Source organism: Aulonocara sp. 'chitande type north' Nkhata Bay, linkage group LG5 (assembly GCF_057382095.1).
Source record: "Aulonocara sp. 'chitande type north' Nkhata Bay isolate Kocher_YH1m ecotype deep benthic linkage group LG5, A_spYH_male_GT1.1, whole genome shotgun sequence".
NCBI lineage: Eukaryota > Metazoa > Chordata > Actinopteri > Cichliformes > Cichlidae > Aulonocara > Aulonocara sp. 'chitande type north' Nkhata Bay.
This window is the reverse complement of record NC_141348.1, coordinates 44,823,308-44,838,287: the sequence shown is the minus strand read 5'-3', so window position 1 is coordinate 44,838,287 and position 14,980 is coordinate 44,823,308. Positions and strand designations below refer to the sequence as shown.

At 49.0% G+C, this 14,980-nt stretch overlaps 1 protein-coding gene across 2 annotated transcripts in view; it reads left to right on the top strand.

The window, feature by feature from the left end:
- The window catches only part of rnf123 (ring finger protein 123), a 107,146-nt gene that overhangs the window by 21,451 nt on the left and 70,715 nt on the right, over nt 1–14,980 (top strand). Inside the window, exons 25-35 of one of the 2 annotated variants that reach the window (XM_086293765.1) lie at nt 283–390; nt 478–655; nt 2,076–2,150; nt 5,196–5,283; nt 6,490–6,577; nt 8,686–8,770; nt 10,095–10,121; nt 12,502–12,641; nt 13,969–14,025; nt 14,138–14,269; nt 14,977–14,980. The exon at nt 14,977–14,980 is cut by the window's right edge and continues 72 nt beyond it. In XM_086293765.1, coding sequence (XP_086149891.1) covers nt 283–390; nt 478–655; nt 2,076–2,150; nt 5,196–5,283; nt 6,490–6,577; nt 8,686–8,770; nt 10,095–10,121; nt 12,502–12,641; nt 13,969–14,025; nt 14,138–14,269; nt 14,977–14,980 — 982 coding nt within the window. The remainder of the gene's footprint in view (nt 1–282; nt 391–477; nt 656–2,075; nt 2,151–5,195; nt 5,284–6,489; nt 6,578–8,685; nt 8,771–10,094; nt 10,122–12,501; nt 12,642–13,968; nt 14,026–14,137; nt 14,270–14,976) is intronic. The other variant, XM_086293766.1, reaches the window with a different exon arrangement.

Here is a 14,980-nt window from a genome sequence, read left to right as displayed (position 1 = left end):
CGGAGTAAACTCGCTCTCTGAAGGCAGACGGGAAGAGTCGGAGGAGCGCCCCCATCAGGAGCGATGCATCCTGCGATCGGCGAGGGCCTCAGTCAGGCCGTGTATGTCCTCGTTAACTGCAGGGAACCAGAAACCTGCAGCGTGCACATCATGTCAGATCAGAGGCACACGTACCTGCTCACATCACCTGGGAGCGTCTCCGCTCCTGCGGTCCAGGGAATAACGGAGTAACCGAACGCGGCACGGACGCTCGGCTGCTTAATGATCGCGTGTCTGTTTCAGAGGGCCGACATCCTGGAGGAGCTCCAGAAGAGCCAGAAGGTTTTTGCGGAGAAGCTGAACCACCTGAGCAGGAGGCTGGCCTGGATCAACGCCACCATCTACTCCAAGGTGAGCAGGCCGCTCCGCCCGCTGTGCATCCGCATTAAATGGTGGATTTTGTGTTGTTTCTGAGCTGTGTGCTGCTGCTGTCTCCAGGAGAAGATGTTGGACATCTACTGGCTGCTGTGTGTCTGCATCCGCACCATCGAGCACGCCGACAACACCGGCTCTCTGTTCGCCTTCACATCAGAGTTCTACCTCAACGTCGCCATGAACGCATACAGCGCCCTGAAGAACTACTTCAGCCCGGCTAACGGCATGGACGAGCTGCCCGGTAAGCACCGCGAACCATCAGCCCACCCAGCCTGCAGGTGATGTTTGACCTGAGGCAGGTCGTTGAACGGGCGGGGCGCGCTTCATCAGGGTTGTTATGGAAGACAGTTGGAAGATTTATTTTTTTGTATTAGTCTTTGCTGTGAAGCCAAGCGAGCGTTCCCTTTTCCACCTCACCTGTCGAAGGTGTCTGCAGGTGCACCTGCGCGAGTCGTGGTCCAGCTGTGCTTCAGTGTTTGATCCTGTTTTAGGTTAACGCCGTTTCTGTGACGTCGGGTTTTTGTTTCCCGTCTCGTGTTTGTGTGTTTAAACGATGCTTGCGCTGAAAGTCTCCCCACAGCATCGCACCTCCACAGCCTGCACCGCTCACACAGGCGGGCTGGTTGTGTTCTCCCCACCTCTGAGCCGACCACGTCGCAGCAGACGTAAGGAGACGTCCAGATTGGTCGGTTTGTTTTTTCTGTTCTTAGCTTCAGGAGTGAGACGGCGTGATCTGCTGCTGTTCTTCTGCGCACCTTGGTTATAACGAGTTGTTATTTTATTGGTTATCGATTAGCTGTTATTTCTTTTGACTTCCTGTCAGCTCGAAGCAGTCTGCCCTTCTCCTCTGACCTCAGCAGGGCGTTTCCTGAACTCTAGAGCAGGCGTGTCAACCGTACGAGATGATTTCATCTGTCAGTCGTTAATGGGCCGCCGGTATGTGGGAGCCGGACCTTCAGCCCTACTGGGAACCCATGCAGACAGGGCGGCGCAGTATTTTGATTTTGATGGGCACACCATGTGGCCATTCACGCGCAATGACACCATCATCTGTGAAAGAAGAGGGCAAAGCTTCTTTAGCAGCAGTAGTAGCAGATGAAATGGGCTTTGTGATGAGATGCTTCATCGATTCATTTGTTAGTACTTGAAGACACTTCCATCCTCGATAAAGCCGACTCGAGGTCACTGAGGTCATACGGTCTCATTTTAGCTGGTTTGACGTTTGCGTTACTTGATGAAGTGGACGGACTTTTACTATTATTTTATTAATATTTGTAGTAATTAGCTCGACCCCGGATGATGCACGTGTATTTACGAGCCACTACGAGTTTTCGTGGACCTCCAATCTGTGGCTTGCAGACCCCTGGGGGTCCGTGAACCCCAGTTTGAGAGCCAATGGTCTAAATGAGCCTCACAGGCCTGAATGTGTGTTTGACGCCGTTTATAATCATTATAACTACAGACTCTGCTGCTCATCACAAACAAGCACAAGCAGACTTTTTACACACACACACACACACACACACTGACACACACACACACACACTGACACACACAGACACACGCACACACACACACTGACACACGCACAGACACACGCACACCCACAGACACACGCACACACACAGACACACACACTTTATTTTATCTTTCTCCCTCAGGCTACGAGGAAACTCTGACTCAGCTCGCTGCCATCCTCGCGAAGCACTTTGCAGATCCACGCATCGTTGGGACAGGTAACACACACACACACACACACACACACACACCATTTTTCTGTCTCGGGGAGATTTTCAATAAAGATGTGACAGATTAAAGGAAAACCCTGACCTTGGCACCACTTCATAAAAATGGGTCACGCCTCACAGTTTTCATCCAATCATAGCGAGCCAGAACAGGTCCACCTTTGATTCTAGTTGAGTAAAGAGCAGCTGGAATCGGCAGTCTCCTCTTCTGAGATCACTTTTATTCATGTGTCCGACTCTCTGCGGTCCTGCTGCCCTCGCAGTGCAGAGCGGGACACTAAGCTTCATTTCTAATTAAAGACACGCCTCCACTGGCCTGGAGGGCGCTCTCCTTCTTGACCTCTTCAGTTCTTACTAAGACTGTTTAGAATAAAACCTTATTTCTATAAAGTGAGGCCAGTTGTAACAAGCTTAGCTTCACTGCATGTTGCTGGTGTCTCCACCCACAGGGTGGTGTGGGTCTGTGCAGCACTCTCAGGTGGAGCACACACCTGACCCTTTAGGACGGCTTTTCCTTTAATCTGTCCCCGGTCTGCGTGTCCTTCTCTGTACTCGTGTTTAGGGCTGGGCCATATTATACCGTTCACGGTAATACCGGTATAATGTTAGGCAACGATAGGAAAATGAAATATCGCGATAGAATATGAGTAAAACGCGCATGCGCAGTGCCTTTGTTTTCATACGCACATGGCCGATTGTTGAGTGAAACAGATGAACCAGAACTGGTTTGTAAAAATGGTGCAACTTCAGTGATGTGGAACTGGTTTGGTGTTTGTCCGTCAGATACACAACAAAGCACATTTGTTTGCAGAACATGCAAGCGGCCGTTGTTATTGTCGGACTAAGATGCTCTTAAATCTGGGAGTAATCTGGGTCCTAAACCCCCCTCTTCAGGTCAAACAACACTGCAGCATCACTGAGAGTTAAAAACTGTCTAAATTCTTTCATCTTTAATAAAACGATCAGCATTGCTGCTTTACCAGGTGTAACTATAAAGTTTAACTTCCAGGCATCCATGAAAACAAAAGTTATTACATTTAACGGAGTTAGAAGTTAGCAGGAAGCTAGCGGAAGTTAGCTCGCTAGTTTCGCTAGTTACCTAAACATGATATAGCATGTTCTGACTGAGAGATTTCTGAAAAAAATCAAATGTACAGCTCTGTTATCACTTCCAACATAAATGAAGACAGGAAACTAAACAGCAGTGACGTTTGTAGGGTTACTGAAGTTGGGCTAGCTGCTATATAATGATGTGCTACGTGATCGCTAGCGACACAGCTATGTTAGCATAACATAAACAGTGAAGCTGGAGGACGAACACTAACACTTTTCCACTTATAAAAGTTAACGTGAAGGTTCCTCATGGTTAGAGACAAATGCAATCGCATGGCAGGATGCTGTAAACGGACCAAACTTCAGTCAGGAGAACAACTGAGATAATCCATCCACTATACGAGGTTAGTCATTAATATACTGCAACAACATGGGAATAGAGCAGCTGCCAGAGAATTCAACATTAATGAATCAATGTTACAGAAGTGGAGGAAGCAAGAAGAATGAGTTTAATAAAGTTTGATTTATCTGACTGCTTTGTTTCGCTTAATGTGCCTTATAATCCCGTGCACCTTATGGTCCGAAAAATGCGTACTGCACACTGCAGTTTAATGTTGCAAAGCACCTCTTTTTAACTTCAGTGGATATTATACATGGTTATGCTCAGGATATGTCAGCCCATTTCTACTGGAAATGCCTTTTGGTTAAACTTTCAGCAAGGAATTTGCATTTGCACTGTTACATTTTTATAAAGCTTTAATGTACATAAAAACCAGCTTCTTGTTTAAGTGAAAATAAATGGAAGGTTGTCTTTTTGCGCGAGTAATGTTGTGGAGTTGTATTTTGTCTCGCATCAATTATATCGTCAGTTATATCGTTATCGCAAATTTTCAAATATATATCGTGATAAATATTTTTGGCCATATCGCCCTGCTCTACCCGTGTTTGTCTTTTAGTGCAGATCAGCTCCAGTCAGAGGAAGCTAGCCCCTCTGTGCAGCAGCGCCCCCTGCTGGGTGGTCAACACTTACTCCACCCACCCACTCCTGGACCTCCCCCTCCTCCAGCTGTTCTGTGGGTTCTGTAATCTCCAGCTGTGTGTGCTGGGCCTCCTGGTCAGATGCTGAACCTCCTCCACTGCCTCCCTTCCATATAGAGGAGCAGCGGCTCTCCTCTGAGCCCCTCACTATCTCTTGTCTATGAATGACCACCTTACAGGGGTGGAGATGTTTGCATGTTGGCCAGAACTGTAGGAGGGTGTCGTGTGAGCAGGTCACATGGGTCCCACCCACAGTCAAAGGTTCCTGATCCTCTTGGTGTAATCCAGAGAGCTGATCTGGATCCAGGCTGAGGACGGAACATTTAGCCTCGGTTTGTGACCCGTCGCCTGGAAACGGCTGATGGATGGCGTCGACACCGCCCGCCCGGGGATGTGTGAATGTGATAACTTGAACGAGGTGACGTAGCAGCTTCACATTCATACCGAACGTGCATCTACGAGGAGACGGAGGGCGAGCACTGGAGCCCACCATAACTAATGAACCGAATCCCCCGAGGACCGCGGGACGCCTCGCAGCAGAAATGATGAGCTCAGCAGTTCCATCCATCATCTGAGATAAAACGCCGTGCGGGGAAATCCGGCCTCGAGCGGTCTGGTCCAAACGGCGAGGCGGGACCTGTTAATTATGAAGTCCTGCTGGAGGACAGCGGAGGAGACTGAGTGGATGTAATGGCTTAGACGCGCCTCACTGCCATTTTTAATGAGGAGACTGAAGATGAGGAGGAGGAAGGGTAGAGGATGGGAAAGTGAGAGCCTGCTGATAACAGTGTGTCATTAGAAAGGTGTAACTGATTGTGTGTGTGAGACCGACCTGGAAGCAAACAGCAGGGGGCGCTGCTGCACACGTGCAGTAAAGCTGTTTTCCTGCTGCAATGTTTATTTTTCCAGCTGTCTTTGAATCTCTGATCTGCTCTCTCTCCACAGATATCAAAGACTCTCTGATGCAGGCGCTGGCCAGCTACGTCTGTTACCCACAATCCCTCAGGGCTGTGGAGAGGATCCCGGAGGAGCAGTGAGTCTGGTTTGATTGTTTTCCAGAAAAACCTTCAGGGTGACTGAGCTGCTGCTCTTCAGTGATCAGTAAACACTTACTCGCCCATCCCACCTGGACAGGTGGCCAGTCCATCGCGGGTGACGCACACTCGCCACTCACTCTCTCACCTGCAGTCAGTTAAGCTAACGAGCGCGTGCTTGGCGTGTGGGAGGAAACCTGCGACCTTGGGGAGACGCTTCCTGCTGTGAGCCGATGGCGCTAACCGCTGCTCCACCGAGAGGGGCGGCCGTGAGCTCATGTCCTGCAGCGGTCCAATCCCGTGGCTCCAGTTGTCTTTGAACCGACCAATCAGCATGCCACATTAAATACCAGCGGCTCCCCTCCTGTGTGAATTCGGACGCAGCGCTCGAGTCTTTGCGATGAGACGCATTTAAAATAGAAAGTCTAAATCTGCTAATGGTGGATTCTTATTGGCTGGCAGCATTTAAGGCTGTTAGAGGGTTTAATAAAGCCACGCTGTGCCCTCTGTAACATGCTGGAGTTTGTGGGGTGGTGTAGTTGGATCCATGCACTACACCCACTCTGAGAGCTGTTTTCATCTGACCTCTGACCCTGAAACCTGCCGGCAGGGTTCAAACATCAGGGCGGGACCAGCAGCGGGGCGTCGGCAGAGACGGCGGGCAGTCTGATGTGAATAACAGCTGCGCTCACAAACGGAGCTCCTGAAGGGATTGATGTCATGTGGTGTCAGCTCGCCACAGCTGATGGATCAACGTGTGTCCGGCGTGCAGCTCGTGATGAGCGGCCTAGTTTGTCTCCTTACACTAAACGACACACGGCATCGTTTCTGAGCATCAGTCAGGATTAAACGTCCCTCAGCTCTGTCTGCTCACAGGGAAGTTGCACGATGCGTGCCGCCGCTTCCTCCCTCGGTCCACGCCCTCGGGCTGTGTGTTAGTCCTCTCCACGTGTAGCACGCTCGCACTCTGACAGCTGGGTGAGAAGTGGGTGCATTGTTTTTATTGTTTGTGCCTTTTTAGCTGCTGTAATCGAGCCTGATGTGCGAGCCGAGCCAGAGCTCTGCTCACTCAACGTCTGCGGTGACGTTAGCAGCATCAGAGCAGCTGTTCAGCTGTCATGGAAACAGCTGCTCCCACTGAAATGATGTTTATGTGTCGGAGCTGACAGGAAGTGACGTGTTGATGCTCACCTGTCTGATTCCAGGCGAGTGGCCATGATGAAGAACCTGCTGGCTCCGTACGAGCAGAGACCCTGGGCCCAGACCAACTGGATCCTGGTCAGACTGTGGAGGGTGAGACACACACACACACACACACACACACACACACACTCCTAACAGGCCAATATCCAAACTGCCTTTTATATAGAAGGTTTTAGAAAACGTAGTAGTAGAACAACTTAACTGCATTTTTATCCAGGAAACAGTTATGGACACTTTCCAGTCTGGTTTTTGTAAATTGCATCCCACTGAAACGGCCTCCCTTACAGTATACACTGATGTCTTGATGGCAGCAGACTCTGGAGAGGACGCAGTGCTGGTCCTGCTGGATCTCGGCTCTGCTTTTGATGCTGTAGATCACAGCATCCTGATAAACAGACTCGAGAACTTGTTTGGGATTACTGCTGTTGTTTTAAAATGTCATATTTGTGTGAGAGATCTTTTACTGTTCATGAATCGTGGAGCCTCAGGGACCTGTCCTGGGTCCAGTTCTAGTTCTGCTTTATATATTCCCCCCGAGCCAAATTATTAAGCGCTATAAAAATATCTCCTATCATCTCTATGCTGATGACATCCAACTGTACTGTTCCTTCAGGATTTCTGACTTTTATAAATTGTCTAATTGAAGTCATTGGTTGACAGAAATCAACCAGCGGTTAAATGACAATTCCCTCCAACTAAACTCTGATAAGACAGAAACTCAGCGTATCAGCTTCTTAGACCCTCCTGTAAAATCGAGCCTCAGAAACCTCGGTGCCATGTCTGACAGCTCGCTGTCGCTCGAGCAGCCGGTCCGAAACTGTTTTTATCATTTACTGAATGTTTCTAAACTCAGACTAATGGAGTCAAAGCCTGAACTTGAGGTGATTATTCGTGCTTTTACTTCCTCTCGGTTAGACTACTGTAACCTTTTACTTGTTTTAACAAATCAGCCTTAAATCGTCTTCAGACGGCGCAGAAGGCTGCAGCGCGACTGTTAACAGGCTCCAAGAGAAGGTCTCGTGTTACTCCAGTTTTAGCTTCCCTTCACTGGTTGCCTGTAAGTTTTAGGTTTGATTTTAAAATTTTAGCTGTAACCTTTAGAGCAGGTCTGATAAATATTGGAGACCATGTAGGCCCTGCATGGTCTCCAATATTTATCAGACCTGCTGACACGGCACTCATCTTCTCGAGCTTTACGGTCATTAGATCAGAGGCGCTGGTAGCAGCGCCCCACGGCTGTGGAGTCTCTCCCACGGTCTCTACGCTGCACGGACTCATTGTTTTAAAAAACAGCTGCAGACATTTTTATTTAGAAAAGCATTTTATTAATTTCCTCTTATGTTGTTTTATATTTCCATTTCTTGTGTGTTAAAGCACTTTGTGGTTTTTATCTGTGAAAAGCGCTATAAATCAATTTTACTTGCTCAGCTGTTATGAGCAGGTGCTGCGATCCTGCCGTCAGCTCTGGGCCACGGTGAAGTCTGTTCATGCAGCACATTTAAAAGAAGCAGAGCTTCACAGGAAGCCGACAACAGAACAGTATCTTTACAGGATGACGAGGTTGAGCTCGAGGCCAGAGAGTCGGAGTGAGACTGGAGCAAAAGTAGAAGCAGCTCCTGTATGAAGGGCAACAGCTGAAAGAACTGAAGGTGTTTACTGAGGATCAGCAGTGTTCAGACTAATGCACCAACACATTCAGTCTCTATAGGAATCCTCCACGAAATGAAGCTCGCAAAGGGTTAACATGTTCACGCTGTCTTGCCTCAGGTGAAAGTGGAGCAGCGGCTGTCACCAATCACAGCCAAGCTTTGAACAGACTGACGGATGCACCGCCCTGAGTGGTCGAGAGAGGCCGGTCAGCACAAGCAGACATGGCGTCTTTCTTTAAGATGAAAATCAGCGTTTAACCAGTTCTTTAGGTCATCACGGCCGTTTAACAAAGATACAGTGACGTGTTCGGGCTTTTGCTCAGTATTTGTTGTCTAACACAAACATTTATTGATCGTTTATTGTTAATTAATCAGTGAAATCAGCACTGATGAAGTGTTAGTGCTGCAAGAAGTAAAGCAGCGTCTGGAAGATGATCAGCACTGATGCTTCAGCGATCATCTTCCAGACGCTCCAGTGTTTTTGCAGTTTGACTGAGAGAAGCTGTCTCCCTGCAGCTCTGCTGACCTTCATCCCTCTCTCTTCCTCAGGGTTGTGGTTTTGGCTACAGATACACTCGCCTCCCTCATCTGCTGAAAACCAAACCCGAGGATGCCAACCTGCCCAGTCTGCAGAGTAGGTGCTCTTTGCTGTTCTGTCTGTGCATGCCTGTCATCAGCTCCCGTCTCCTCCTCTTGGTTTGCAGCACGCTCCCGGTTCAGGTGCTCGCTCTTTCATGAATTTCCATAAATAAATTGAGGCGGCGGCCTCGTCTGCAGTTTATTTTTGCCGCAGCTCGCTGTGATTTACGGCTTTAATCATCAGCGTTTGTGGAGGTGAACGTCAGAAATGAATCACCAAAGTTGTGTGTGATGTTTGTGCCGAGATGAAGACTGACGTTTTATTTTAGGAAGCGGCTCTGCAGCGCTTCAGTGCTTGTGCTGAAAAACACAGACGGCCTCGACTCGCCGTCGACATCATGCAGAAACATCTGCTCTCAGAGTGAAGCGCTGCTCGGTCCTCGCACGCCGAGCTGTGGATCGTCACGTGGAGGCACTTTAGCAGCCCGTTCACGCCCTCTGATCCCGGCCTGCGGTGCTTTATGGGAGCGTCTGCATCCAAAAACACCTGCCCTGCACCCCCTCACTGACTCTGTGACGCTCCTCAGTGGGTTTTTAAAGAGCTCAGGGTGGAAAAATAAAAGCCAAATGCAATAAAACTGCTCGACACACTCAAATAACAACAGTGCAAAAAGGAAAGTAGCTCACTAAATTCTTTTAAAGGGGAAATTCATTCATTACTTTAGGTCAGTTATACACCAGCCTCTCTCCTGGACGTCTCCATACCTGCACAGGTGTTTTATCTGCACCGTCCAATCTTCGTCCTCTTCGTAGCTTCCCTCAGTTCCTCCTCCTCTTCACTGACTGTCTTGGATCTGTCTGCCTCACTCTGAGTGCTCCTTCCAGCTTCTCAGCGCACTCCCAAAGGACAGAATAGAGATTCAGTAGAGACAGAATAAACACAGAATAGAGACGGAGTGATAGAGCCACTGCCTCTTCTACGTCCAGCATGCCGACTACACTACGCTACGCCTCCCATCAGGTTTGGGCGCTCGTGTTTCCCAGTTTGTTATTCCTGCTGATGATCTGCTGGGTCAGCGTACAGAGCGCAGGCACAGAGCTCGAACCCCTCTCCTCGTCTCTAAAACTGAGGGATGGATGAGGGTGGTACACTGAGAGTGCAAACACCAGAGGTTAAAGATGAGTAATCGGTCAGACTCAGGGCGTGGCATGGGTCGGAGGGCGTGGCTGAAGTCAGAGGGCGTGGTAGTGACTGTGTCGTGAATATGAACTGGGACAGAAGCTCTGTCCGTGGTGCTGAATCCTGTTTGTGTCCCACCCGAGTCTTACTCCTGCACGGACGCTGACTTCTCTGTGCTTCTCCTTTGCATGCCTTTCAGGAGATCTGTCCATTGCTAGTTTCCAGAGTAAGTTCATCATTTCACCTCTCCCAGTGTTGTCCTCGCTGTCTCTGTCTCCTGCTCCCTTCCTTCTGCTCTCCTGAGCCTCCTGAGCCTGACTCAGCCAGAAGTGCACGTTGTACTTAATCTATAAACGACCCTCTGGTGGAACTCGGTCGATACTCAGCGTTTCAGGTTGGAGGCACAGCTGCCCCCGTTGAGGGTTTTTTTTCCTCTCCAGCTGATCTGAATCTTTGTCATTTTTTGCTTTAGATCAGGGGTGTCAAACATAAGGCCCAGGGGCCAGAATTGGCCCAGCAAAGACTCCAGTCTGTGGACAATTCTTGAAAGTTATTTCAGAGTCTGTTTCTTTTCTTGGTGATAAAGACCCACCGTTCAGGTGATTTAGTAATATAATAATAACAGTTATGGTAATATGTGTCGTTTTGGCTGCTGTTACAACCAAACTTCCCCTTGTGGGACAATTAAAGGATTATTCTATTCTATTCTATTCTATTCTATTCTATGTACTATAAGGTTTAAATAAAAAAAATAAAAAATTCCATTTTTTTCACTGTTGACTTTAAAATAGATTACTGCCAAAAATGAGCAGAAAGGTTGTTTGGTAATCACAGGACAGTCGAGAGTTTGACTCGTTTCTTATCATCTGACAGGCAACAGGCATTCAAAGTGAGGCGTGCTCGCACGTCACAGGTTACACGTGTCGTTGAACGTCTTCACGCTGACGCGGCGCTCGCTGGTCTGGCCTGAGACCAAAGTGAGCTGTTTGTTTCCCGCAGCAGAAGAAGAGTTCGACATCCTGCTCTGGATACTTGGAGTCTGTCTCGCGTGATGTCCACATCGAGCTTTTTCCTTCGTTCTTCATTATGACTCATTACAGAAACTCTGTTGGATTGTTGTCTTACTGTGAGCTCATCTTTGGACGTCGTTCGGTGGAAAAACGGACAAGTATAAAAGGCGGAGGCGGTCTGGGTGGTGCTCATAATGCAGCTGCTGTGCGCTCGTGGTGGCTGCCTCGGTTTAAAGCTCGAGGCCTAATAGCTTCGTTTCATTGTTAATTGGATTCATATTTGTGCTCCGTGTAAACGGCTGCGGCACTTTTTATTTTTTAGTTTCCTTCAGTCATAAGAAATCAAATCTGTAGCTGTGCTGATGGAGCCCAGAAAAACTCAGTAATCCCAGTAATAAATAGGACTGGGTATCGTCACTGGTTTCTAGAATCGATTCGATTTGAATCTGGGAAACTTTGCTTCAGACAGTCACAAATATTATAATTCAGATCACTACATATTTTTTCTTTTTAATAATAATAATAATAATAATAGCATAACAACATTGATAATTACAGAATTTTTAAAAACAAACAAAAACAAAACAAAGAACTCAAAAAAAAAAAGTGAGGAAACCAGAAAACCCATCATGTGAACCCCTCCCACCATCCCCCCACCCCTTTACCCCTGTATGGCTCTCAGCCTCATCACATTCCATATTTACACCTCTCTATAGAAACTTTCATGCACAGGAATCAACACCCCCACGATAAAACTGCAGCATTCAGGGAGTCGAATCAGCAGGGCCCAACCGGGGATCAGCTCAAGGCAGACCCAGGCAGTACCACCGTCTTTGGAACTAACAGACCATCGGGATGGCGCAGATCCCCTCAGATCCCCCTTTGTGTTTATGTCTTCGTGCAGAATCGTGTTCCTGCTCTCATTTACTGTTTTGGTGGTTGTTTAAATTTTGTGAGGTTTAACCTGAGATTCTGGCGTTTTGGGCAAAATAAATTTATATTTAAAAAATCGATTCAGGATTTTAATGAATCGATATCACGTTATTCAAGCCAATCGATAAATTAATTATCAAAACCCGCCCCAGTAATAAACCCCAACTGGGACGCATCTCACAGCATCGTACTTGAGACTCAGCGGGTGTTTTTTGTTATATTGTTCAGAGGGCAGAGAGGATTGGATTTAATGACTCCACGGAGCTGCCGTCAGCTCCCGGAGGAGGCCGAAGCGCCAGAGAGCCGTCCTTCATCTATTTGCTGCCTCCTCCTCCTCTCCTCAGTGTTCCCTGCTCTCTTTGCCGTGTCCTTCCTCCTCCGTCCCTCCTCTGTGTGTCTGTGACCGTTTTCCCTCGGTGTCCCGTTTCCTTTCACTCATGTTTGCTTTGGTTTTGAAGAATATGACAGACATGTAGAATAGAATAGAGTAGAATAGAATAGGCCTTTATTGTCATTGTACATGCACATAGAGGAAACGGCGAGTGTCTGTAACGCTGTCCACACGGCGTCCTACACCTGCTGCTGCTGCCGGGGCGGGCCGGGCAGCGTCCGGTCCTCTGCTTTCTCTCTGCTCACCTGTCCTCTGTCATCTGATTGGTTCAGAGCCGTGCCCGTCGTTGCTGCTGCAGAGACACATGGCGGAGCTGCTCAGCATGGATAAAGACATGGCCGCCTCTTTCCTCAACAGCGTCCTGAACCAACTCAACTGGGCCTTCTCAGAGTTCATCGGCATGATCCAGGAGGTAAGAACAACCAGAGTCCCAGCAGGTGCGGGGGAGGACGCGCAGGACGCGGCGTTGAATAGAAGGTCCAGAAACACCAACTCTCATTATTTAAACATCAACAGAAACGACGAGTGCTTAAAAACCCTGAAATTCTCTCATTAGTATTCATGTCCCGTTACAGCATGTTTAATAATGTCTTTAATATTTATACTCAGTACCTCCGACTCACTTTATTAATTACTGATACTGAAGTAAAGTTTGATTGGAGCTCTTCATAAACGCAGATCATTCGTTTCAGTCTGCTTCAGATTTCCCACATTCCCACAGCATCGTCCGCATGCTCAGAGGACCTGGAGGACTCTGAGCGCGGGGACGAGGCCGACAACCTTCAATCAGCGCTCTGATAAATCCGTGCACGGCTCAGCAGCTCGGCGTCCACACGTGCAGGTTGCTGCTCCGCCACGCGTTGACCACGATGGAGAAACATCCTCTGAACCTGAAAGCTCCTCTAAAACTGGTCTAAGGTCAGATCCATCCAAACGTGGCCCCCGCGTCCTCGGGCGACGAGCAGGACCTGTTCTCACAGACTTCTTTATAAAACCAGTGCAGTCGCCCCCTGCTGGATGTTACACAGAGCGCAGGTTTAGGAAGCGGTTCCTAGTTTCCGTGCTGACACGACATCACCTGACAGGTGTGCCCACTGTGACCTCGCAGGTACACTCGCAGCTGAGGCCGGGCCGACCTCACTTCCTGCTCGTCGTGCTTTGCTGTGAACTGAAGGTTGAGGATGTGTTCGCAGCGTGTTTGACCTCTGAGTGAAACACGAGAGCGAGCCCAGCCTGAGGAGTGTCAGCTTTAGCTCTGAGCTTTGTTTCCCTTTAATAAGATTATTCGGGCTTTTCTGGAAATCCTGCAGCGAATCATCCACTCAGCGCTGTAATTGATCGTATTCCTGCGGGGCGCCGGGGTATTTTCAGCCAGGCCAGCGCTCGCAGCGTTTCAGAGATTAGGCTCATGTTTCCGTTCCTCGCTGTCCACCTCCTTGTCTGCTGCTTCGGTTCAAACTGGCGAACGCGAAGCTCGACGCGGCTCCTCGATTTCACGCCTGCAGAGGTTCAGGCAGAAAGCCGGCACCTTCAAAGCTGCCTCAGTGCGTGCACAGCGACGCCTGTGAGCCCACGCCCCCTCTGGATCTGCATGAAGTCATAGAGGGACAGCTCCATCCACATGCTGCTCAAACATTCTGTTAGTTGGGGCAGCCAATCAGAAAGGAGGAGGTTACTTAACGGGGCGGGGCAGAAACAGCTGCGACAGGTGCTTTTTTTGATTGGTTGTGTCTTCACAGATCCAGCAGGCCGCGGAGCGTCCAGAGAGGAACTTTGTGGACACTCGTCAGCTGAAGGTAATCTGAGTCACTCAGCCGGGTTCGCTCAGGTAACGCGGCTCAGGTGTGACAGGTGTGGTCACCGCCCACAGGTTAACCTGCAGCTTCTGATTAGCGCTGTCACCTGCAGGTGTGTGCGACCTGCTTCGACCTGTCCGTCAGCCTGCTGCGGGTGCTCGAGATGACCGTCACTCTGGTGCCTGAGATCTTCCTGGACTGGTCCCGCCCCTCCGCGGAGCTGCTGCTCAGACGGCTCGCTCAGGTGAGGCGCTGCCGGGTTTAGTTTCACTGCGACACAGTCGGAGCTCGTTATTGGCCGGTTTCAGACCAGGTAATGTGATTTTGATCTTTTCTTGCACAGTCGATGATAAAACTGTTTTTATTGGGTTCAAACAAAAACGTGTGATGTCACAGACGGTCTGTGCGGCGACTTCAGCGAATCGTGAATTAAAACAACTACAGCCTTCGGTCTGTTAGTCAGACTGAATTAATTGGCTGCTTATCATCAGAGCAGCACGAGAACAGCCAGCAGAGAGATAAATGTGAGCGGCGTCGGCCTGCAGAGCGCTGTCATGTGATCACAGCTGCTGCTCCTTATTGGAGCTCCAGAACAGGAAGCAGACACGAATATTAAAAAAGCTTCAGTTCAGCTCCAGCCCCGCCCACAACGCCAGGAGAAGTTTCCTCAGAAGGAGATGGAGATGATGTCACCTGCCCCCCCCGCCCCGGTCACATGACCCAAAAACCAGCCAGCTTAGAATATTTAACGATGAGTCGGCAGCCAATCAGCCGACAGCAGAAGTAACCATGGACTCAGGTTTATGTGAACTCAAACGCCGCCACGCACTGATAAACCCGCCCACATCAGCACACATTTCTGAGTGGCTACTGAGAGGAGTGACCGTGATGTCATATTTCCTGTGACATCACAGTGGGCGGAGCCTCACTCATGTTTTTGTTCACGTGCAGCTGC